Source organism: Esox lucius, chromosome 1, assembly GCF_011004845.1.
Source record: "Esox lucius isolate fEsoLuc1 chromosome 1, fEsoLuc1.pri, whole genome shotgun sequence".
Lineage (NCBI taxonomy): Eukaryota > Metazoa > Chordata > Actinopteri > Esociformes > Esocidae > Esox > Esox lucius.
The window spans coordinates 2023569-2047830 of record NC_047569.1 but is presented as its reverse complement, the minus strand read 5'-3'; the positions used below and the strand labels follow the sequence as shown (position 1 = coordinate 2047830).

At 45.0% G+C, this 24262-nt stretch overlaps 1 protein-coding gene across 5 annotated transcripts in view; it reads left to right on the top strand.

Annotated features, from left to right (window-relative positions):
* Positions 1 to 24262, top strand: part of col4a4 (collagen, type IV, alpha 4) — a 295816-nt gene that overhangs the window by 236126 nt on the left and 35428 nt on the right. For 3 of the 5 annotated variants that reach the window (XM_034292008.1, XM_034291996.1, XM_020047197.2), the window contains 4 exons: positions 1888 to 1995; positions 2112 to 2183; positions 2324 to 2452; positions 9400 to 9522. In XM_034292008.1, the coding sequence (XP_034147899.1) occupies positions 1888 to 1995; positions 2112 to 2183; positions 2324 to 2452; positions 9400 to 9522 (432 nt within the window). The remainder of the gene's footprint in view (positions 1 to 1887; positions 1996 to 2111; positions 2184 to 2323; positions 2453 to 9399; positions 9523 to 24262) is intronic. The other 2 variants (XM_034292005.1, XM_034292010.1) reach the window with 2 other exon arrangements.

Genomic DNA, 24262 nt, shown 5'->3' with positions numbered 1-24262 from the left:
TAACCCACTGAATCACACTCAAGGTATTGTCCTTGGATGTTTAGGCTAAAATGTGGTTAGATTGGGGATCAGATGGGGACCTGTAATCATTAGATTTCCTGAAAGATGGTTAGCCACAACCAAATTCTTGTGTTTATATTATATTATTGGAATATTATAATATTCCAATTTCCTCATATCCATTGTATTAATGGATGTGTAGCCTACTGATATTTTTAAGCTGTTGTTAAACTAGCGCAGAGTGAACACGATTCACAACATGAATGCCTACTCGTCAATGATATTGTAAAAAAATGCCTGTGAAGCGCTGAGGTCAAGTTATCCACCAATAAAGTTAAACATAAGTGTGTGCAATTCTGACAGCTCCTGCTAAAGTCATGGTTAGCTCTCAGGCTCAAAAACTTAAAATGTATTAACAGCGACAAATCAATGAACGGCGTATAGCATTTTAAATTTATCGGATGCGTTAACTTTGACAGCTCTACTAATAAGCATGCTCTACCTGCTCTAAATGGGCCTGATAAACTGGTACCATGTCTGCTAGTTAAGGCAGCCCCATATATTTCGAGTGCATCACGCTTATATTTATATCTTACGTTAAAGAGGTACTATGCAAGTTTGCACCACTTATCAGCAGTGAGATGTATATAAGTTCTATAACTATTGGCAGGATGGTCAAGGGTGTGTTCAAGAATCCAGATGTACACTAGTATTCTGAAGATTTTATTACTTTATTTTCATCACAGAGCCTGTGGCCTGTCAGATTTGTCAGTATACTGTTTTCTCTAAAAATATTCTGTTTTCTCTAAAAACACATATTCAAAAGAAAATTTGCCTTTTAAAATAACACTAAATACAGCTCCGGAAGTGCAGTGGTCTCTTAATTTTTAACGGAGCTGTATGTTAACACCCTTCAAACACACACCCTTTCCACCACCACCATGGGCCCCAAACTATTTACATGTTGCAGTACGTAACGGCCTACTCAACCTGCACTGTAACCTTGCAAAACTCCATTAGGATCTGACACTATCCTTACTAACTATGAGCATACTGACCAGTTTGAAGCAGTGTCACCTCCCACCGACGATGCAGGAGCAATGTGTTTCATTTTAAATGGGTTCGAAGTTGATGGGCCCTTTTCATAACTACAAAACACTGAATAAACAAAGTGAACAGCTAATCCAGACAAAACGTTATCTGGACTATCTATTGCATTGCCCTATTTCAGAGACTCATTGATGGCTAGCTAGCGAACATGAATGTATAATGCGCTAGTTACCCATGCCATGTGAGTTAATGCACTCCATCTTAAATGAGCTCGGGCCCAGAGAAGGCGACAGCCTTTCTGGATCTTGTTAATGTATGGTTTCTTCTTTGCAGTTTAGAGTTTTAACTTGCATTTGTGGATGCAGCGATGTACTGTGTTCACAGACAATGGTTTTCGGAAGTGTTTCTGAACCCATGCATTAATTTCCACTACAGAATAATGTATTTTTTTAATGCAGTGCCATCTGAGGGCCCAAAGATTACGGCCACCCAATAGTGGTTTTTGGGCCTTGTCCCTTACATACAGAGATTTCTCCAGATTCTCTGAATATTTTAATGATGTTATGTACTGTATCACCAAACTGTTTGCAATTTTACATTGGGAAATCGTATTCTTAAATTGTTGCACTATTTGCCCACGCGGTTGTGAACTTATTCTCACTTCTGACTGATCCATCCTCTCTGGAATTTTCTTTTAATACCCAATCATCTTACTGACCTGTTGCCAGTTGACTTAATTAGTTGTGTGATATTAAATAATTATTAGGATCTAGAGCAAGGATGTGAACATTTCTGACTGCCACTGAGCTCCTGACCCATCCTCTCTCTATTGGGAAGGTGTGATTGGACCCCCAGGCCCAAGTGGTAAACCTGGGGCTGATGGTCCCCCAGGGACCCCTGGAAAGATTGGGCCAAAGGGTGAGCAAGGACCACTTGGACTCAAAGGTGAGAATGGACTCAAGACCAGACAGATTAGATGTAATTTAACATATTGTTCTATAATTTTAAGATTTTTACATTGATTACTACAATTGCCTTATCATGGTTGTTTTGCATCCCAGGTCCCCCTGGACCACTTGGTTTGCATGGACTGGATGGGCTGAAGGGTGTGAAGGGTGAGATTGGGGCCAGAGGTTAGTAAGTCAGACAAAGCAATTCTTAGAAAATCTCTCTGAAATCCTGAAAAGTGTGTAGTTAACCACGTAACTGCTTTGTGCTTTGGTGAGTGAATATTAATTATTGGCAAAAATATATTTTTTTATTTGTTTCCCAGGCCCAGGTGTGCCCGGTCCCACTGGTGCTCCAGGCATTGTAGGAGAGAGGGGATCCAGAGGAAATCAGGGGCCTCCAGGTCCCTCCCTGCCTGGGCCTCCAGGCCCAAAGGGCCAGTCTGGACCCACTGGTAATGCAGAACATCTTTGATATTAATCCCAGAGATGCTGACTGACCAGTCAACAAAAAATAAAATAAAGTTTAAAATGTAACTTCTAATGCACAACTTTGCTTGTGACTTGTTTATACATGGAAATCCTTCAAAATGCATACTTCAGAACCTTAACATATTTAAATGTGTTCATACTTTTTGTGAAAACAGATTATTTATAAACTGACACAACCAGAGGTGGAGCTTTAATGGGTGTGAAGGGTGACCACACAGACATAATGTAAGACTAATTAGCTCAAAGCTCATCTTTGAAGGTAGCTAACTAAAACAGAAATGTGATGTACAGTGGGGAGAACAAGTATTTGATACACTGCTGATTTTGCAGGTTTTCCTACTTACAAAGCATGTAGAGTTCTGTAATTTTTATCATAGGTACACTTCAACTGTGAGAGACAGAATATAAAACATAAATCCAGAAAATCACATTGTATGATTTTAAAATAATTAATTAGCATTTTATTGCATGACAAGTATTTGATCACCTACCAACCAGTAAGAATTCCGGCTCTCACAGACCTGTTAGTTTTTCTTTAAGAAGCCCTCCTGTTCTCCACTCAGCATTAAAGATGGCTCGTAGCTGGGTCTTCCAGCATGACAACGACCCGAAACACACAGCCAGGGCAACTAAGGAGTGGCTCTGTAAGAAGCATCTCAAGGTCCTGGAGTGGCCTAGCCAGTCTCCAGACCTGAACCCACGTAGGCGACCCAGGTTCGAATATCGCGAGGGCAAAACTTTCTATTGCGGGACTTTTCCATATTTATAAAGTTCCATTACCTTGTTACAGAGGTCTTTTGACAGTTTTTTTTCTGCTCCCCATGGCTCAGTATCTAGCCTGCTCAGTGCATCCACGTGAGAAATAACAAACTCATTGACTATTTATACACAGGCACTAATTGCAATCTCAAAAGCCACAGGTGTGGGAAATTCACCTTTAAATGCCATTTTCACCTTTGTGTGTCACCTTGTGTTTCTGTAACATGGCCAAACATTCAAGGGTATTTAAACTTTGGATCAGGGCCATTTGGGTGATTTCTGTTATCAATATGATTTAAAAAAGAGCCAAACAACTATGTGATAATACATGGCTTCATATGATCACTATCCTTTAATAAAAGACTGTTTTTATGCATGATCAGTCATATTTTCAAAATCAATGCCAAAATTTCACAATTTCTGCCAGGGTATGCAAACTGATGAGCACAACTGTGTTAACTTATGGATGGCACAAAATGTTTTGGAATTATACTAGGACAAAACTGAGGTTTTGGTAATTGGCCCCACGGTCCACAGAGAGGAACTGACTGCTCAATTAATTCCTCTTTGTAATGATTGCACAGAGACCAGACAGATGGAGGGATGGATCCAAGCGCAGAGTGCAGGAGCCCTTTATTAGGGGAAAACACAGCGGGTCAAAAGGAAGAGGTTGTAGTGAAGTCAAAGGGGCAGCCGATGGGTCGATAATAGGCAAAGCACGTAGGTAGGATGCAAAAGTACAAGTGGGGTAATCCAGAGAGGCGGTCAACAGGCAGGCAAAGGTCAGGATACCATAACAGGCTGTTTTCAGATACTTAGATCAAACTATGGAATGCTCAGGAAGAGAAGGCTCAGTAGAGTTGCAAACATAGACAATACCTCACGAAGACTGACAGCAAACACAGCACTCATATAGGGGTTGAAAGAGACACAGGTACAAATAATGAGGAATGGATAGGCTACGTTCCAGACAATGAAGGGAAACAGGGAACATTCCAGACCTCACAAATAGGCTACATTCAAGGCAACGAAGGGAAACAGGGCACATTCCAGACCTCACACTCTTGATCTACACTCAACCCATCAAACAAACAAACTTGGTGTGATTTTAGCCTGTGACATGAACTTTGGAGAAGGGTCTAGCTGCAGACAGGCACTGTCAGCCGGGGAACTGTGGGCTGGTGGGCAGGGCTTGGGCACTGTGGTTTGGTGGGTAGGACTTGGGCTCTGTGGAGCTTTTGAATGGTACCTATAACTGCTGTTGAATTACGTAATTTGCTGCTGATTAAATTAGTTCTTTCACTGTTTTTTTCACTGTGAAAATGTATTATTGTTTATAACTTCTATAATCAATAATCATAATTTGTTTAGCAAGTTATTACAGAATTTTGGTGGTCCAAATGCCAACGTACCTTCATACATTTGTGTGTGTGTGTTCATAAAGCACAATTAAAAAAATAAAAAAACATAAATTCCTCTTCTATCAGCCTTTTAGTATTCTTTGTAGCTACAAATTTAGCTACAAAGAAATACAAAAAATATTATTTGACATTACCACTCACACAAAGTCAGCCACATTAGATATCATGCGATTGCGAATAATGTATTTGAAATGGCCCCGAAACATAAAAGCATCTGATTGCATTTCTCCATTGAAATATTTATAAAATAGGCTACCTGAACCACGGTGTTGCAAGTTTAGTAGAAGCTGAAACCACACATGCTGTGAAGAGCTAACGCTCAAATAATATTTTACCAACTGCAAAGCATAGCCATTTTGAATGATATGTTATTCATTATTATTATATATTTTCAGATATAGGCTAGTCGGTATAGGCAAGTTGGATAGCGGATCGGATCATGCGTAATCAGATTTAGTTTGTATCCATGAAGACCTCTACCTCCTCTTCAATTTTAACATGTATGACCCATATACAGGGTTGGGCAGGTTACTTTTTAAATGTAAGTTACCTGTCCACATTTGTAATCAGTAACGTAAGTTATTGATGACTCAAACTCAGTAATGTAATCTGATTACTTTGAATTACTTTTAGGTTAGGCTCATATTAAGAGGGATTTGAAAACAATTAGGAATATCCTATAACCAACTGAACACCTTTTGCAGGATCAATCAATGTTCGGAATTCGCATTTTACCTTATGGGTTGTGTAGGCTACAGTGCCTTTGGAAATGGGTTTCTGAACCATTGCTTTTTACTATGATTGGGCTACACCTTTACATTACACCCTAAAGATATGACAGATATTCAGTCATTCCAATTAATCCAATAAACCTCTATCTTCCAGAATCTGACTTTTTATCTGAACATAATCCAAAATCTAATGATGCTTAAGCCTTTTCTGTTATTTAGGTTTTATTCACGTTTTTAATTATTTCAAAACATTGTTGAAAAATAAATGGCAATTACTCGAAAAGGGTATTGACATTGTTGTATATAAAAATCAAGATATCAGTAGCTTTTCGCCAGCCATTGTCTGATGATCTGCTCCACAACCAACATTGTCAAATTGTTGCAGAAACCCCAGGGACGCGAATGCACATTTGCAATCATGACCACCCGCATAGAAATAAGATTTGCGAATGTAACCTGCAATTATTATGTCCACCAGTGTTGGATTTTCAAAAGGCAAATGAAATAAATAAATTGTGGTTAAGCACGCTGAATCACATGGCTTTCCTGTATGGATGGAGTTGATGTGGCAGCGTCAAATGCAAATAATCATCCTTTGGCAGAGTGCTTCCCAACATACCTTTTCTCCTCAAATGTCTTGGTAAATTCCATATAATGTTTTATCTTGAAGGCAGCGCCATTGTACAGATATCTAACAAATAGTTGCCTAATCTATTAAACAATTCCTGTAAAGGTTCTACGGTGCAACTCGTCCTGGTGGTGTTGTTTGGTGTGTTTTACAAATTAACCTTAAAACGTGAAAAAGATATAAAACCAGGTAGACCTATTGCCGATCATTTTTCTGAGAATTATGCGTCAAATAGATTACTAAATAACATTTTATATGACTCGCTATTTTATACCGAAGATATACTCTGTCTTTACCAGCCATCCAACCAACCAAAACGGGAGAAATTTTAAATAGCGCTTCCTCCATCACTAAAAGGGTGATGTGTGTCCACTTTTGCATGCATGATGATCACACCCACAACTAAGGCGTGCAATTCATATTTTGGTTCAAATAATTATGTTTTTATAACATTAAATAATAAACTCAAACATACAATGTGTCATAATTATTTCACACTTCTATTATTTTTCAATTGAAGTAATCAAAAAGTAATCATATTTCTTTTCAAAAGTACAGTGTGCAAGATCTCCCACTTAAAAAGATGAGAGAGGCCTGTAATTTTCATCATAGGTACACTTCAACTATGAGAGACAAAATTAGAAAAACAAATCCAGAAAATCACATTGTAGGATTTTTTATTAATTCATTGGTAAATTCCTCTGTGAAATAATTATTTGGTCACCTACAAACAAGCAAGATTTCTGTCTCTCACAGACCTGTAACAACTTCTTTAAGAGGCTCCTCTGTCCTCCACTCGTTACCGGTATTAATGGCACCTGTTTGAACTTGTTATCAGTATAAAAGACACCTGTCCACAACCTCAAACAGTCACACTCCAAACTCCACTATGGCCAAGACCAAAGAGCTGTCAAAGGACACCAGAAACAAAATTGTAGACCTGCACCAGACTGGGAAGACTGAATCTGCAATAGGTAAGCAGCTTGGTGTGAAGAAATCAACTGTGGGAGCAATTCTAAGAAAATGGAAGACATATAAGACCACTGATAATCTCCCTCGATCCGGGTCTCCATGAAAGGTCTCACCAAGTGGGGTCAAAATGATCACAAGAACGGTGAGCAAAAATCACAGAACCACACGGGGGGACCTGCCAGAGAGCTGGGACCAAAGTATCAAAGGCTACCATCAGTAACACACTATGCCGCCAGGGATTCAAATCCTGCAGTGCCAGACGTGTCCCCCTGCTTAAGCCAGTACATGTCAAGGCCCGTCTGAGGTTTGCTAGAGAGCATGTGGATGGTCCAGAAGAGGATTGGGACAATGTCATATGGTCAGATGAAACCAAAATAGAACTTTTTGGTAAAAACTCAACTCGTCGTGTTTGGAGGAGAAAGAATGCTGAGTTGTATCCAAAGAACACCATACCTACTGTGAAGCATGGGGGTGGAAATATCACGCTTTGGGGCTGTTTTTCTGCAAAGGGACCAGGACGACTGATCCGTGTAAAGGAAAGAATGAATGGGGCCATGTATCGTGAGATTTTGAGTGAAAACCTCCTTCCATCAGCAAGGGCATTGAAGATGAAACGTGGCTGGGTCTTTCAGCATGACAATGATCCCAAACACACCGCCCGGGCGACGAAGGAGTGGCTTCGTAAGTAGCATGTCAAGGTCCTAGCCAGTCACCAGATCTCAACCCCATAGAAAATCTTTGGAGGGAGTTGAAAGTCTGTTGCCCAGCGACAGCCCCAAAACATCACTGCTCTAGAGGAGATCTGCATGGAGGAATGGGCCAAAATACCAGCAACAGTGTGTGAAAATCTTGTGAAGACTTACAGAAAACTTTGACCTCTGTCATTGCCAACAAAGGGTATATAACAAAGTATTGAGATTAACGTGTCCCCCTGCTTAAAACAGAGGGTGCAGTGCATAATAAAACAGGGTACAGCCACTCCAAACAACTGAATTCACTCCTGAACCTTGGGATTTGATCTTTAGATCAGAGAAGAAAATACCCTCACCTAGCCTTGCAACACCATTTACAGCAGCATCTGTTCTCCCATCCTGTCTAATGCTGCTGGCAATGCCTAAGCGCATGCATGTTCTGGTTCCATATGTAATGAGAAGACCCCTCTATCCTAGAAAATTACAGGCATAGTTCTAATTTCCCTTCCCTATTTCAATGATTATTATGGTTACAAATTACAAATGCTGCATGTGATCTCATGCATAGCATTGTATAATTTGAATAACCATTAATGTTTACTGACTGCTTGTTTTATATTACAAGTGGAGCGCACATCTCACGTTGTACAACGCAACATCCTCTGCAATGTATGGTCAATGGAGCCAAATGTCTCTGCTAGCGTAAATAGAAGAATATTGTCAATTACAATGAAAATCTTATTATAGGCTATTTGTTAACGCTTTCCTATGGAAAATGACAAGAGAACATAAATAGAATATAATTTGTGCAGGCCATAATAACATTGTCGATCTGCATGATGCGCAGAACAAAATGGGGAGCTGTTATAATGAATTATAAAGTTATTTTAAAGAATCAACACTTCCAATAGTCCTTAGCTAGTAAGGCACATAAAATGCGCACAGAAGTCCATGCACCCACGGGTCAGTAAGAAATTAAATCTATTTTCACCTCTGATCCTCAGATAAGTGATTTGATAAATCTCTTGCCAGTCACCGAAGTGTTCCTGAGTACTTGTTTTATTTAACTGGTGGAGCACATATCTCTTTTTTTTTGTGATTAGATTCAACTTTGTCATTGAACAAGTACAAGTACAGTAAAATGAATTGCAGTTAGCATCTAACAAGAAGTGCAAATAGAAGAGGGCAGAAAATGTACTTGTATTAATTATAATGTATGTAACAGATGTGCAATGTGGGCAATGAAGGCAAATGCAGTACAAATGGCAATTCTAAATGCCACTAAACATCCTCTGCAATGTATTGTCAATGAAGCTGGCAACCATATACATTTAGAGATTAACATGTTATTATAGTATTAATGATATTATTTCATTGTAATGGCTTTTTAAATCCACAAGAACAATATGTATGTAATGGAAGAATATCCGATCTGCCGATTTGAGTTAGAAACCAGAATTACTATTGAGATTGTTATAAATCATAAAGAAATAATAAATTGGGATCATTTTGGCCAGGATAATCGGCATGGCATGAAATTCTCATATTGTCCCACCCCTATTGATCATAAAAGACAACACATTAAATAAGTGTAGTCTACATGTTATATACAGTAATTAATGCTTCTCTTTGTAGATTTACTTACCAGTAAACTGTTGTGACTTTTCAAATGTTTCAAATGTTGTGACTAGGAACTTCTCTCTTTAGGAAGCCCAGGAGCAACTGGTCCCTCTGGTGTAACGGGGATGGACTGTAAGGAGCCTATATCCGGCCACTGTGGGCAAGCAGGCTTCCCTGGACCCGATGGACCGCAAGGTCAGAATCACAGCTGTAAACATTTTTAAGTAACATTTTAACATTTTAAGTATGGTAAATGAGAAGAGAAGATCATAAAAGAAAATGTCCCACTGATTAAGAGTGTTGAAGAGGAAGCTTCTTAGAACTCATTTGTAGATCCTTAGTTTTAATGCTGATTGGTGGGTCCTATTATTGTGCAAACATAATAATTAGTCATTTTATGCTCAAACAAAAGGTGGTTGTATAATTTTCAACATAATTTTGGCATCCTTACAATCAACAGTTTGTAAAGCCTCCCCTCCAGTGAATAACAGAACTAACCCTTTTCTTGTGAAGTCTGAGAATGTTTGTGCACAATTTTGGAGGGATCTTGGACCGCTCCTCCATGCAGCACATTTCAATATCCTTGATATTGCAGCCTTAATTAGGTTTTTGCAATACAATCAAAGATTCAATACAATCAGAGTCATTGAATATATCCATAGATTGCTAGTTGGCATCATTTATGTTTGGATTTAAGGCACGTTACAGTAGTTAGAATACTTTTTATTGATGACGAGTAACGTAACGCGCTAATTAAGTAAATCAATCAATCACATTTATTAATAAAGCCCTTTTTACAACAGCAGTTTTCACAAAGTGGTTTTACAGAAACACCCGGCCTTAAACCCCAAAGAGCAAACTACAGAATTGTTGAAGTAATCCCTTACTAGTTAATTTGTCATATAAATAAAGCATTACTCTACTTCCCTCAGTGCAACCAACTTAGCTCTCCATAGTGTTTATTTTCCAGTAGCAACAGGATGCAAAGGTGCACAAGGGCGACTGGTCATTAGGGGCACAGCCCCACCTGTTGTCAACAGAAAGAACTGCAACAAAATTGTTACTTTTATTTCTATAAATTATTATCTATGAATATAGCATCTTCCTAAATTGCATATAATTTATGTTAGGATTTAATTTCATGTTCATTGGTCCCTGCCTTGCAGCTTCAGACTGCGTTCTGCCGATTCGAGTTCGCAGTAGTAGGCCATAGGCTAATCGTGTATGTGGGGCTAGCCCCTCTCTCACAATGCAATGTACATTGTACGTGTGAAAATATTAATACACATGCTCAGAATGTTAGTGTGATCAATGTAGATCACACAAATTAGATGCCAGGTGGGGCTGACAGCCGGTAGCCCCACTACAGCGTCATTTTGTATTTCAGACCTGATTGGCTGTCTGTCTGGCGCCAACATAAGTCGGCAAGAAGAGTGAGGTGGGTAGATTGTCTTAGCTAGCTTATAAGCTTCTCAAATGCCAGATAACTTGAGTAAATGAATAGAGTGGATTTCATATTCGAGTCCTGGTTTGAAACGCTTAATTTGGATGAGAAACTTGAAGTAAAACGACTTGGTGCCCATCAGCCACAGGATATTGTAATAACTCAAACTGCTGGTAAAAGTAACCGCGGGTTTAACGCGGAGTGTTTTTTTAAGAAAAAGTGGCTAACGTTTAGCATTCAAAAGAAGGCACTCTTCTGTTTTTCATGCACTGCGCTGCTGTGTATGGAGGACATACGCACATAACCAGGATGGGATGATGCCACCATAAGTGAGGCATACTGCCTGTCAAAAGAACTCAGGGACAGAGCCTTTCTGATGCTGCTGGAATTATTTTCTTCCTTATGCCAGAAGTTGATGTTTTATACAACACTGCAAAAACAGAGCATTGATGCATCTGGGATTAGCAGTGCGCTCATCCATTTCAAGGAGAATGTCCAGAATATAAGGAAGCAAACTGATGTATGGGCTGACATCGTTCTCGATGGAACAGATGAGCCAGGCCAACGAGTAACCAACACAGCGCCGGTGATGAAGGAGGCATGCGACACAGTCATCTCCCAGGTGGAGCAGAGGTTTTCACAAAGTGACCACCTGATCATTGCCAAGCTGGTTGACAGCTCACTCTTCCCACAATTTGTCCTGTCATTCCCTACATCTGAGCTTGACTGTGCGGTGAAACTATGGCCTCTAGGAAACAAGGAAAAGTTGAAGTCTGAGCTGACCACTCTGTACCGCCACACTGAGCTTCACACTGGTAAGACAGCCCTGTCTCTGTTAAGATCCATCTATGAGAACAACCTAGGGGAGGCTTTTGCTGAGACCGTCACTCTGCTGAAAATTATAATAACAACACCTATGATGACATCCGAGTAAGAACTTTTCCACCTTGAAGAGGGTAAAAATCTTCACTTGCAATACCTTGGGACAGCCGCGACTCAACGCATTGGCCATGTTGTCCATCGAAAGCTGATTCAACAGCTACATGACTTAATTCCCAAAGTAATCGTAAAAGTTTGCCCAGAGGAAGAACCCCCGTGCCATCTTTCTCTTCAAGTGAGCCCTCAGCCTTGGTGAGTGAAAGCATATTTTATCATCCTGCCTTTGTGGTGCTGGTCTGTGCATTGGTCATATTTTTGCTGAATCGATTGATATAGATGGTGTAGAGTGTCAGTGTTTCCATGCTTATCTATTAAGATTGTCATAGAATGGATCTATATCCCTAAAAAGTTCTTTCTGTTTCCTTGTGGCCTTCAGTGGTGAGCTCATTGCTGTTCGCGTACGGCCCTGTAGGCACATTGGTTCTGAGCTTGGTTGCATTCCTAATTTAGGTTTGTAAATGTAACAGTGGTAAATGTGTGTGAGAGGAGAGCAATTACACAACAAGGTCTCTCTCTCTCTCTCTCTCTCTCTCTCTCCGGTATGTGTACTTCCCCAGCAAGCAACACGCCAGTGGCCCATCGGTGGCCCACTAGCTTTCTGCTGTTGCGGTTGCTGAGCGTTACTGCAAAGCGCCCGGCCAACTTTTTTTTATAGCGCACGTCCCAGTCAGGCCACTGGTGAGCTGCTTTCATTACAATGCCTTCCAACAATACCCTGATCAGCAGCTCACTGGTGGCTCGACAGAGGCTAACCGCTTTTATGCAATAAACCCAGCGGGATGCCTCACGCCCCAATATTAGGTTTTATTTATGGTATATTCAACCTATGACCCAAGGGTCTATTCAGAGAGTCCTATGACACTTACACAATTCCTAGCAGGTGGTATGGACAGAATGTTTGGGACCCAACAATAATGGGGCATCACATTTCCTACCTAGTGTCCTTCGTACAGACATAGTTAGTAGTCTCATACATTGTGTCAAGCTTAATTCAATTACTTTTCATGACCAATATATATCAGTCCCCCCTTCACACATGTAACAAATAATCATTACATGTTTATAAAACTAGCAAAATAAAAGTGCAATCCAATTCCTAATGAATTAAAAAGATCCAAACAGTTCTATTAAAAAAACAATAAAGAAAAATTATAAAAAGGATTATCTGGCTTATGAGGCTTTATTATTCCTTAAATGAAATGAAAATAAGATGCGATGGACACACCTTGCTCTGACACAACGCTGTATGGCATTGTAGTCGTGGCGACCATGATGATCGATCTTTACCATACACATCAAGTATCTCTATCAGTCCAACCTATGTCCAACAAAAACAGACCTAACATGACATATTAATGAAATGCATAATTAATTCCCAATAAGTGTCAAGCTTAATTAAATTACTTTTCATGTACAATATCTATCAACTCTCACCAAAAACATTAAGCTATAAGCAATATATAGAGTAAAAGATATATAATTAACATATTTAAGTTACAAACAATATAAATATATGAACGTGAAGAAGCTGGATCAGCGACAGCAGCAGAGCCTACAGTAGTACAGCTGAAGGAAGTTGAGGGAGATAAACGATGTGGCATCAAAGCAAGGATGGGGAAAGAATAACTTGACAAGACTAATAAATACAGCTCTGTTTAGTTTTTTATGCAAGTCTATATTAACAACAACATTGCATAACAAAAATAGACAACAATAATATTGACTGAGATTAATTATAAAGCTGATGGGTGGTTTCATATTTCTTTTTAAATGTGATAGTTCTAGGTTTTGTTAAGAATAAATATATTGCTTGCATATTTTGGTTGATATTAGGGAGGACATTGAAGCGTGCATAAGCTGCTCAAGTGGACATGGACAACAGGGCAGATTTAACACTATAATAGTTGGATTTCTCAAGTGTGTAACCACATTATATAAAGTATTTCACAGAGGGGTATCCAGTAGAGTGGGGTACCACCTTTGCCTAATAGTGACTGAACCAGTGAACAAGACAGGCTAAGATGTAACCAATTAGGTTGGTCTTGACGCTGATCTCATACGTCACTTTATCTTTGTAGAGTCAAAAAGACCAGGATACAGTTTGTGTTGTTGTAGAGTCAGGTGGATAATCTGCTTAACCTGCAAAAAGAACAAAAAGAAAGTGAGAGTATGGGTGTTTCTGTTTAAAGTTAGATACACTGCCTCAACTTTGCTAAATCACGATATCTGTGTCTGTGACCATGGCAACAGTGACACCGATGCAACCTGTGGATAACAGTTAATTATTCTGTTTAAATGCACACATTTAGCCTAGTTTATACAATTCTTAAACTTCTATCCACAGATTGCTTTGGGAAAGCAGTGCATGGAAAGGCTATGATTTTCACCTTATAATGGTGTGATTCAAGGCTATTCAGGTGTGAGAATTCAATGCCCAGATAAAGCCCTGCCTCAGCGCCAATAGAGGCTCAAAACATGGTTTTGAGAAACAATGACTTGAACAAAGGTGGGAAGAAATTGTAATCGTAAGAAGAAGTGAACGTGGAAAAAACGTGTTTGAACAAAGACATTTTAAGAAATTTTTATGATTTTAGCATGTACTTTTTCCATGCTTGAATCTGTTTTTTTCATACAATTGAATTTAGTTTTCATATTATTAAATATTTCAGTAACGTTTTTCTTTTCTTACAGTCAATACATTTGAGCTCAATTTGGCTCCATACCTTCCCACTTTGCTCCTAATTTCTCTGTAAGGTGTTTCTTTATCATTACCCATTGTCCTGGCACTACATCATGTCCCCCGTCAGGGGTTGTTCCCCATATCTCCTTGACTTGTCCGCTTCTGCTACTGCTTCTGAGAGTTGCATACAGTAATTAAGCATAGTATCACTCATGATGTGTATCTGGTTTTCTTAGGTCTAGTGTGGCTGGTAGTGTCAGGCCTGCCTGTGACAACCTCAAACCGACTTAACCCTGTAGTCTTGTTGTGTATCTCTTATACTGTATAAGATGGTAGGCAGCGGATCATACCACGCTATCCCTTCTTGATGCCTTTTTGCTAACACGTTCTTCACAACCTGGTTTTGGCATTCCACATAGACACTTGATTGGGGATGATAAGGGCAATGTAGTAACCAGTCTATGCTCAGGAGGCGACCTACCTCCGGACACACTTTCACAGTAAAGTGAGTTCCTTGATTAGAGTTCAACTATTACAGTAATCCCCATCTGGGAATTATTTAACTAATCAGAACTTTCACTCTGTGCTGTGCTGTCCCTTTCTTGGTAGGATAGACCTCCACCCATCGTGAGAAATGGTCAACAATTACCAAAATGTCTTCAAATCCTTTACTCTTAGGCAGATTGATGTAGTCAAGCTGTAAGTGTCTGAAGGGTCCTGGCGGAGACTTTAAATGATAAATCATCTTGTCAGTGCAAACATGTCCCAAAGTGTGAATCTGACTTATCAGATATGGGAGGAGTACATTTGGTGCTACCCATGTCACGCTGTTAGGTATGGAGACGGAGGCAAATGCAGAAGTCCATAGGGTTTCCCCTTTTTATTAAACAAACGAATGAATAACGTAACCTGAGTGCCGGGCACTACAAAAAGTCCAATGGCGCAGGAGCACAGGAGCACAGGCGCTGTACACGACACATACACACACAATGACCCACAAGGACAAGGAGAAAAGGGCTGAACTAAATACACTGAGAAAACGAGGAAAACAGAAACAGGTGGGGGCTAAAACACAGGTGAACTGAATATAACGTTGAACAGAAACAAGAACAGGAAAGACCATACAAGGACAAGACAAGGAAACACAGAAAACACGAAGCGGAATGGCCCCTTCAGGAAGGGACCATCACAGTACCCCCCCCAAAGGCGCGGACCCCCGGACGCGCCCAAACGCCCAAAGGGGGGGACGGGCAGGGCACCAAGGCGGAGACACGGCCCCAGAACTGGGACCAGGGACCGGAACACAAGGAAGGCCCCCAGCAGAGCCCCGATCCGGCGGCCCCAAGGACCCAGGAGACCCAGCCGGGACAGCCGGGCGGCGGGAGCAGGGAGCGCCGGGACCAGGGAGGGTCGGAGGCGGGCCGGGACCATGCGGGGCGTCGGGAGCCGGGGGGACCGGCGGGGTTCCGGGAGCCGGGGGGGCCGGCGGGGTTCCAGGGGCCGGGGAGGCCGGCGGAGGTTCAGGGGCCGGGGTGACCGGCGGAGGTTCAGGGGCCGGGGTGACCGGCGGAGGTTCAGGGGCCGGGGTGACCGGCGGAGGTTCAGGGGCCGGGGTGACCGGCGGAGGTTCAGGGGCCGGGGTGACCGGCGGAGTGTCAGGAACCGGGGAGGCCGGCGAAGGTTCTGGAGCCAGAGTGACCGGGGGAGGACCGGCGGCCGGGGGAGCCGGCGAAGGTCTATGACTCGGCTGAGGGTCAGGGGCCGGCTGAGGGCCAGGGGCCGGGAGAGCCGGCGGAGGAGCCGGCGGAGGAGCCGGCGGAGGAGCCGGCGGAGGACCCGACGGAGGACCAGACGGAGGAGCAGGAGCCGGCGGAGGAGCCGGCGGAGGACCAGACGGAGGACCAGACGGAGGAGCAGGGGCCGGCGGAAGGGCCGGCTGAGGAGCAGGGGCCGGCGGAAGGGCCGGCTGAGGAGCAGGGGCCGGCGGAAGGGCCGGCTGAGGAGCAGGGGCCGGCGGAAGGGCCGGCTGAGGAGCAGGGGCCGGCGGAAGGGCCGGCTGAGGAGCAGGGGCCGGCGGAAGGGCCGGCTGAGGAGCAGGGGCCGGCGGAAGGGCCGGCTGAGGAGCAGGGGCCGGCGGAAGGGCCGGCGGAGGAGCCGGCTGAGGAGCAAGGGCCGGCGGAGGAGCCGGCTGAGGAGCAAGGGCCGGCGGAGGAGCCGGCTGAGGAGCAAGGACAGGCGAGGGCGCCGCTGAGGCCGGGACAGGCGAGGGCGCCGCTGAGGCCGGGACAGGCGAGGGCGCCGCTGAGGCCGGGACAGGCGAGGGCGCCGCTGAGGCCGGGACAGGCGAGGGCGCCGCTGAGGCCGGGACAGACGGCGATGCCTGGGCAGGAGTGGACGCCGCGGGACGAGGCGGCGGTGTCTGGGCAGGAGAGGGCGCCGCGGGAGGAGGTGGCGGCTCCAGGGCAAGAGAGGGCGCCGCGGGGCGAGGCCGCCAGTCACCGGCGGGCTCGGGCGACAATTCCTCCAGGGGCGGCTCGGGCCACCAATCCTCCAGGGGCGGCTCGGGCCACCAATCCTCCAGGGGCGGCTCGGGCCACCAATCCTCCAGGGGCGGCTCGGGCAGACCCTGGGCTGCAGGGGGAGCCGGCGGACCCTGGGCTCCAGGGGGAGCCGGCGGACCCTGGGCTGCAGGGGGAGCCGGCGGACACTGGGCTGCAGGCGGAGCCGGCGGACACTGGGCTGCAGGGGGAGCCGGCGGACACTGGGCTGCAGGGGGAGCTGGCTGCCTCTCCAGGGCAGCAGGGGGCGGGACCGGAGTAGGGACCGGGGCAGGCCGCGGAACCGGAGTAGGGACCGGAGTAGGGACCGGAGTAGGGACCGGGGCAGGCCGCGGGACCGGAGTATGGACCGGAGTAGGGACCGGGGCAGGCCGCGGGACCGGAGTATAGGGGTTTCATAGGGTTTCCCCTTTTTATTAAACAAACGAATGAATAACGTAACCTGAGTGCCGGGCACTACAAAAAGTCCAATGGCACAGGAGCACAGGAGCACAGGAGCACAGGAGCACAGGAGCACAGGAGCACAGGAGCACAGGAGCACAGGAGCACAGGAGCACAGGAGCACAGGAGCACAGGAGGTGTGCACGACACATACACACACAATGACCCACAAGGACAAGGAGAAAAGGGCTGAACTAAATACACTGAGAAAACGAGGAAAACAGAAACAGGTGGGGGCTAAAACACAGGTGAACTGAATATAACGTTGAACAGAAACAAGAACAGGAAAGACCATACAAGGACAAGACAAGGAAACACAGAAAACACGAAGCGGAATGGCCCCTTCAGGAAGGGACCATCACAACCCACCTAAGGTTATATTTCCATACAACTTCTTTGTTGAGATTACATCCTGCAGATATCCATACCTATACTTATTATTTTGGTGCATTGTTCTGCATGTCTTTGATGTGTTGGAGACTGTCCAATGTATAACTTCTCATGAGTCTGGGTGATAGTGGTGTCCACTTAGCAATTGCCTTCTCAGCTCTATCAGTCAGATCATTGCGTTTGATCTATTCTGTGAGAATCTTGCCATGTGCTTTTGTTTTCATGATTGCAACTTGAACAGGTAACTGGAGAGGTTCCAACAGGGCCATTACTTCTGGTCCATTCTTCACAGGAGTCGCCAGTGACGTCATGAATCCTCAGTTCTTACAGATTTTTCCAAAATCATGTGTGACGACAAAACCAACTCACCACAGTCGTTTTCCAGGGTATGTGGAATTAGGTGGAGGCATCAAGGTGGTAGCATTAGAGGGTGTGCCGCACTGTATGCTATTAGGCACCTCTAAGACTGTGGACAATTTGTTCTAGTGAGCAGCTATCTTGTGCAGCTCGGTTCATAGTCAAGAGAGTGTGCACTGCATGTGTGATGATAAGCTGTTGGTCAAGAACAAGGGGTGATACCAGGGACACCGCAATGTAGGTGTGCCCCAGCCTAGGGCCACATCATCCAATTTCTTAGAGTAGTAACCCACAGGCTTTAGGTGATCTCCATGGTCTTGTGTCAGAACTGACATCATGTATCTTTTTCAGCCACAAAAAGGTGTATGGTTGTCGTGAGTCAGGAATGCCCAGAACAGGTACTGACGACCATCTTGAACTTGACAAAGGCATCTTTCTGTTCTGTGAGCTGAACAGAGTCTTTTGAGTCAGGGTCTCCTTTTAGGAGATCGTTGAGGGGTTGTGCTATTTCAGCAAATAATTCCACACAGCATCTGTTGTAGTTACACATACTTATTTATTGGTAGTGGGTTCCTTTCCAGCTGGGACTGGGATGTTTGATGCAGAGTGTCTTTTCCACAACACTCAGGTTGTAATTGTTAATGCTCAGATTCCACAGCACCATTAGGTCCTCAATCTGTAAATCTGTTTAAACCATCAATCTATCTGTGATTTGTCCAGATGGTATGTGGCCCTTCTGAGTTGAAGCGGTTGCCTACAGTTCCCTGGGGTAAGGTGGGAGGACAGCCTGCCCTTTTGGGTAAAACCTTGGTATAGATGGAACAAAGGCAACATGTATTGTTGACATAGGGCAGCTGTGCAGTATCTTACCACATCCCTTTTTCTGTATAAGTACTGATTTTGTCCTGTGTTACTTTAGGGATGTTTCACATTTTGCTCAGCAAGCTTTGATACCTCTGTCCTTACAAGAAATAAACTGCTAATTGTGCCAAGAGAACTTTGTCTCTGTACTTACTTCCTATAGAGTTCTAATTGATGGAATTGCCATCACAGCGTACAGCGTCCATATCCAGTTCTTTTTGGTGGTCCATATAAGGTGGTCTTTCAAGTTTCTACCTTTCTGATTCTCCATGTCACCTTTCCATCATTAATGTCCAGTGTGGAGTCCAGTTTCATGATACATTCAATGCCCAAGAGACCAACCCATATCCCAGCATCAATCGTCATATATCAATATCAATTGACCAATAGATAATGATAATGGTTCAGTTTGTTGCATGTCTGTTTCCCTCCCCCAAACCTGTAGCTCTCATGTTCTTGCTGTTGTACACAGGATCTATGTGTTTTAAATATGATGTGGACATCATACAAACTTCAGCTCCTGTGTACACTAAAAAAACAATTGGGTAGTTTTTTACTAGCATATTCACATACAGCTCTGGAAAAATTATCAGTTTCTCTGGTTTTACTATTTGTCTTGGCATGCTCTCCACCAGTCTGTCACATTGCTGTTGGGTGACTTTATGCCAGTCCTGGCACAAAAATTCAAGTAGCTCAACTTTGTTTGATGGCTTGTGACCATCCATCTTCCTCTTGATCAAATACCAGAGGTTTTCAATGGGGTTCTTGATCTGGTGGTCTTCCATCCACACCTTGATTGACCTGGCTGTGTGGCATGGAACATTGTCGTGCTGGACAATTTTTTTTTCTCAGAGTTCAGAAACATTGTCAGAGCATAAGGAAGCAGGTGTTCTTCCAGCATAACCTTGTAATTGGCTTGATTCATGTGACGTTCACAAGGACAAATGTGCCCAATTCCAGCATCCCCAGATCATCACTGATCCTCCACCAAATTTAACAGTGGGTGCGAGGCATTGTGGCTTGTAGGCTTCTCCAGGTCTCCGTCTAACCATTAGATAACCAGGGGTTGGACAAAGATGAACTTTTGACTCGTCAGAGAAGATGACCTTCCTCCATTCCTCTACGGTCCAATCCTTATGGTCTTTTGCAAACTTCAGCCTGGCTCTTCTTTGCTTCTCATTGATGAAAGGCTTTTTTCTAGCTTTGCACAACTTCAGCCCTGACCCTAGGAGCCTTTTTCGAATAGTCCTCGCCGTGCACTTCACCACAGCTGCTGTTTGCCATTATTTTTGTAGGTCACTTTGTCATCCTACGGTTGTTGAGTGGCATTCGAATGAGTTGATGGTCATCTCGGTCAGTGGACAGTATTTTTCGCCCTCTGCCAGTCTGTATCTTTGTTGTCCCCAATGTCTGTTGCTTGACCTTGTTCTTATGAATCGCCGTCTTTGAAATTTTCAGGATGGAAGCAACCAGACCCTCACTGAATCCCTCTGCCAGTAAAGCCAGAATTCAACCCTTCTTTTCCTCACTCAAAGCTTTTCTTTTCAACTCTTTTGTCATGCTGAATATGGATTTGAAATCCTTAATGGATTTGAAATTAAACAACCGAGATGCAATTAAAGTCCAGACCTTTAGCCTTAGGTCAAGGGGTTAAAAAATAATATTGTTTGAAACGTCTAGGAATTGCAACCATTTTCATACCCTTATTTCAGGGGCTGAAATGTAATTGGACAAATTAACACAATCATAAATAAAATGTTTTTAATACTTTGTCAAGAATCCTTTGCAGGCAATGTTTCCGAACACCGAGGCGTTCCCAGGCCAGCCGGGAGACATAGTCCCTCCAGCGTGTCCTAGGTCTTCCCCGGGGTCTCCTCCCGGTGGGACGGGACCGGAACACCTTCCCAGGAAGACGTTCCGGAGGCATCCGAAACAGATGCCCAAGCCACCTCAGCTGACCCCTCTTGATGTGGAGGAGCAGCGGCTCTACTCTGAGCTCCTCCCGGGTGACCAAACTTCTCACCCTATCTCTAAGGGATCGCCCAGCCACCCTGCGGAGAAACCTCATTTCGGCTGCCTGTATCCGGGATCTTGACCTTTCGGTCATGACCCAAAGCTCATGACCATAGGTGAGAGTAGGAACGTAGATTGACCGGTAAATTGAGAGCTTCGCCTTGCGGTCTATATGCCCCTTCGCCTTCCAGTTGAGGTCAACAGCTGCCCACCTCTACTGTAAACAGCGTTGGTAGGGCACTATTTCCCTCTCCTGAGGCGCCGGACGGTTTGCCAGAATCTCTTCGAGGCCATGGCCTCACCGAACTCCTCTCAGGACCGAGTTTTTGCCTCCACAACCACCCGGGCTGCAGTCCGCTTGGCCTGTCGGTACCCCTCAGCTGCCCAACCAGGCCTGATAGGACTCCTTCTTCAGCTTGACGGCATCCCTCACTTCCGGTGTCCACCACCGGGTTCGGGGATTGCCGCCTCGACAGGCACCGGAGACCTTACGGCCACAGCTCCGAGCAGCCGCTTCGACAATTGCAGTGGAGAACATGGTCCACTCGGACTCAATATCTCCAGCCTCCCTCGGGATCCAGTCGAAGCTCTGCCGGAGGTGGGAGTTAAAGATCTCTTTGACAGGAGACCCTTACAGTCCCTTACAGTACGCTTGGGTCTGCTGAGTCTGTCCAGCTTCCTCCCCCTCCATCGGATCCAACTCACCACCAGGTGATGATCAGTTGACAGCTCCGCCCCTCTTTTCACCCGAGTGTCCAAGACATACGGCCGCAGGTCAGATGAAACGACAACGACAACTTTCGGTCATGACCCAAAGCTCATGACCATAGGTGAGAGTAGGAACGTAGATTGACCGGTATATCGAGAGCTTCGCCTTGCGGCTCAGCTCTTTCTTCACCACGACAGACCGATACATCGACCGCATTACTGCAGAAGCTGCACCGATCCGTCTGTCAATCTCCCGTTCCATCCTTCCCTCACTCGTGAACAAGACCCCTAGATACTTAAACTCCTCCACTTGAGGCAGGCACTCTCCACCAACCTGAAGTGAGCAAGCCACCCTTTTCCGACTGAGGACCAGGGCCTCAGATTTGGAGGTACTGATTCTCATCCCCACCGCTTCACACTCGGCTGCAAACCGTCCCAGCGCATGCTGAAGGTCCTGGTTTGAAGAGGCCAACAAAACAACATCATCCGCAAAGAGCAGAGACGAAATCGTGTGGTCCCCAAACCTGACACCCTCCGGCCCCTGGCTGCGCCTAGAAATTCTGTCCATAAAAATTATGAACAGAACCGGTGACAAAGGGCAGCCCTGCCGGAGTCCAACATGCACTGGGAACAAGTCTGACTTACTGCCGGCAATGCGGACCAAGCTCCTGCTTCGGTCGTACAGGGACCTGACAGCCCTTAGCAAAGGACCCAGGACCCCATATTCCCGAAGCACTCTCCACAGGATGCCGCGAGGGACACAGTCGAATGCCTTCTCCAAATCCACAAAACACATGTGGATTGGTTGGGCAAACTCCCATGAACCCTCCAACACCCCGTAGAGGGTATAGAGCTGGTCCAGTGTTCCACGGCCCGGACGAAAACCACACTGTTCCTCCTGAATCCGAGGTTCTACTATCGGCCGTATTCTCCTCTCCAGAACCCTGGCATAGACTTTCCCGGGGAGGCTGAGAAGTGTGATCCCCCTGTAGTTGGAACACACCCTCCGGTCCCCCTTCTTAAAAAGAGGGACCACCACCCCGGTCTGCCATCCCAAAGGCACTGTCCCCGACCGCCACGCGATGTTGCACAGGCGTGTCAACCAAGACAGCCTCACAACATCCAGAGACTTGAGGTACTCAGGGCGGATCTCATCCACCCCAGTGCCTTGCCACAGAGGAGTTTCTTGACTACATCTGTGACTTCAGCCCGGGTGATGGACGAGTCCACCTCTGTGCCCTCATCCTCTGCTTCCTCAATGGAAGACGTGACGGCGGGATTGAGGAGATCCTTGAAGTACTCCTTCCACCGCCCGACGATATCCCCAGTTTAGGTCAACAGCTGCCCACCTCTACTGTAAACAGCGTTGGTAGGGCACTGTTTCCCTCTCCTGAGGCGCCGGACGGTTTGCCAGAATCTCTTCGAGGCCAGCCGATAGTCCTTCTCCATGGCCTCACCGAACTCCTCCCAGGCCCGAGTTTTTGCCTCCACAACCACCCGGGCTGCAGTCCGCTTGGCCTGTCGGTACCCGTCAGCTGCCTCAGGAGTCCCACAAGCCAACCAGGCCTGATAGGACTCCTTCTTCAGCTTGACGGCATCCCTTACTTCCGGTGTCCACCACCGGGTTCGGGGATTGCCGCCTCGACAGGCACCGGAGACCTTACGTCCACAGCTCCGAACGGCCGCTTCGACAATGGCGGTGGAGAACATGGTCCACTCGGACTCAATATCTCCAGCCTCCCTCGGGATCCAGTCGAAGCTCTGTCGGAGGTGGGAGTTAAAGATCTCTCTGACAGGAGACTCGGCCAGACGTTCCCAGCAGACCCTTACAGTACGCTTGGGCCTGCCGAGTCTGTCCAGCTTCCTCCCCCGCCATCGGATCCAGCTCACCACCAGGTGGTGATCAGTTGACAGCTCCGCCCCTCTCTTCACCCGAGTGTCCAAGACATACGGCCGCAGGTCAGATGAAACGACAACAAAGTCGATCATCGACCTGCGGCCTAGGGTGTCCTGGTGCCATGTGCACTGATGGACACCCTTATGCTTGAACATGGTGTTCGTTATGGACAAACTGTGACCAGCACAGAAGTCCAATAACTGAACACAACTCGGGTTCAGATCAGGGGGGCCGTTCCTCCCAATCACACCCCTCCAGGTGTCACTGTCGTTGCCCACGTGGGCGTTGAAGTCCCCCAGTAGAACGATAGAGTCCCCAGTTGGAGCACTTTCCAGCACCCCTCCCAGAGACACTTGAACCAAATGTATTGAAATCCTTACCAAATAGGCCATGCTTTCTGTTTCACATAAAAAAAAATATAGCCTACATTATATAAAAAGTATATTATCATAAAATATATAATATAAAATAGGAATTATATTAATGATATTATATACCATAATAATATTTTTTTAATTACAAGGAATATTTTTTTTTATAAAAAAAACTACATCAAAATTCATATGCGGAAATCTAGAACTGTGAAAGTTGTTCACTGGCACCCTATTCATGAGAAACAAAGCACTGGGGAAGGTGAAAAACTACAGTTTATGAAAATGTCA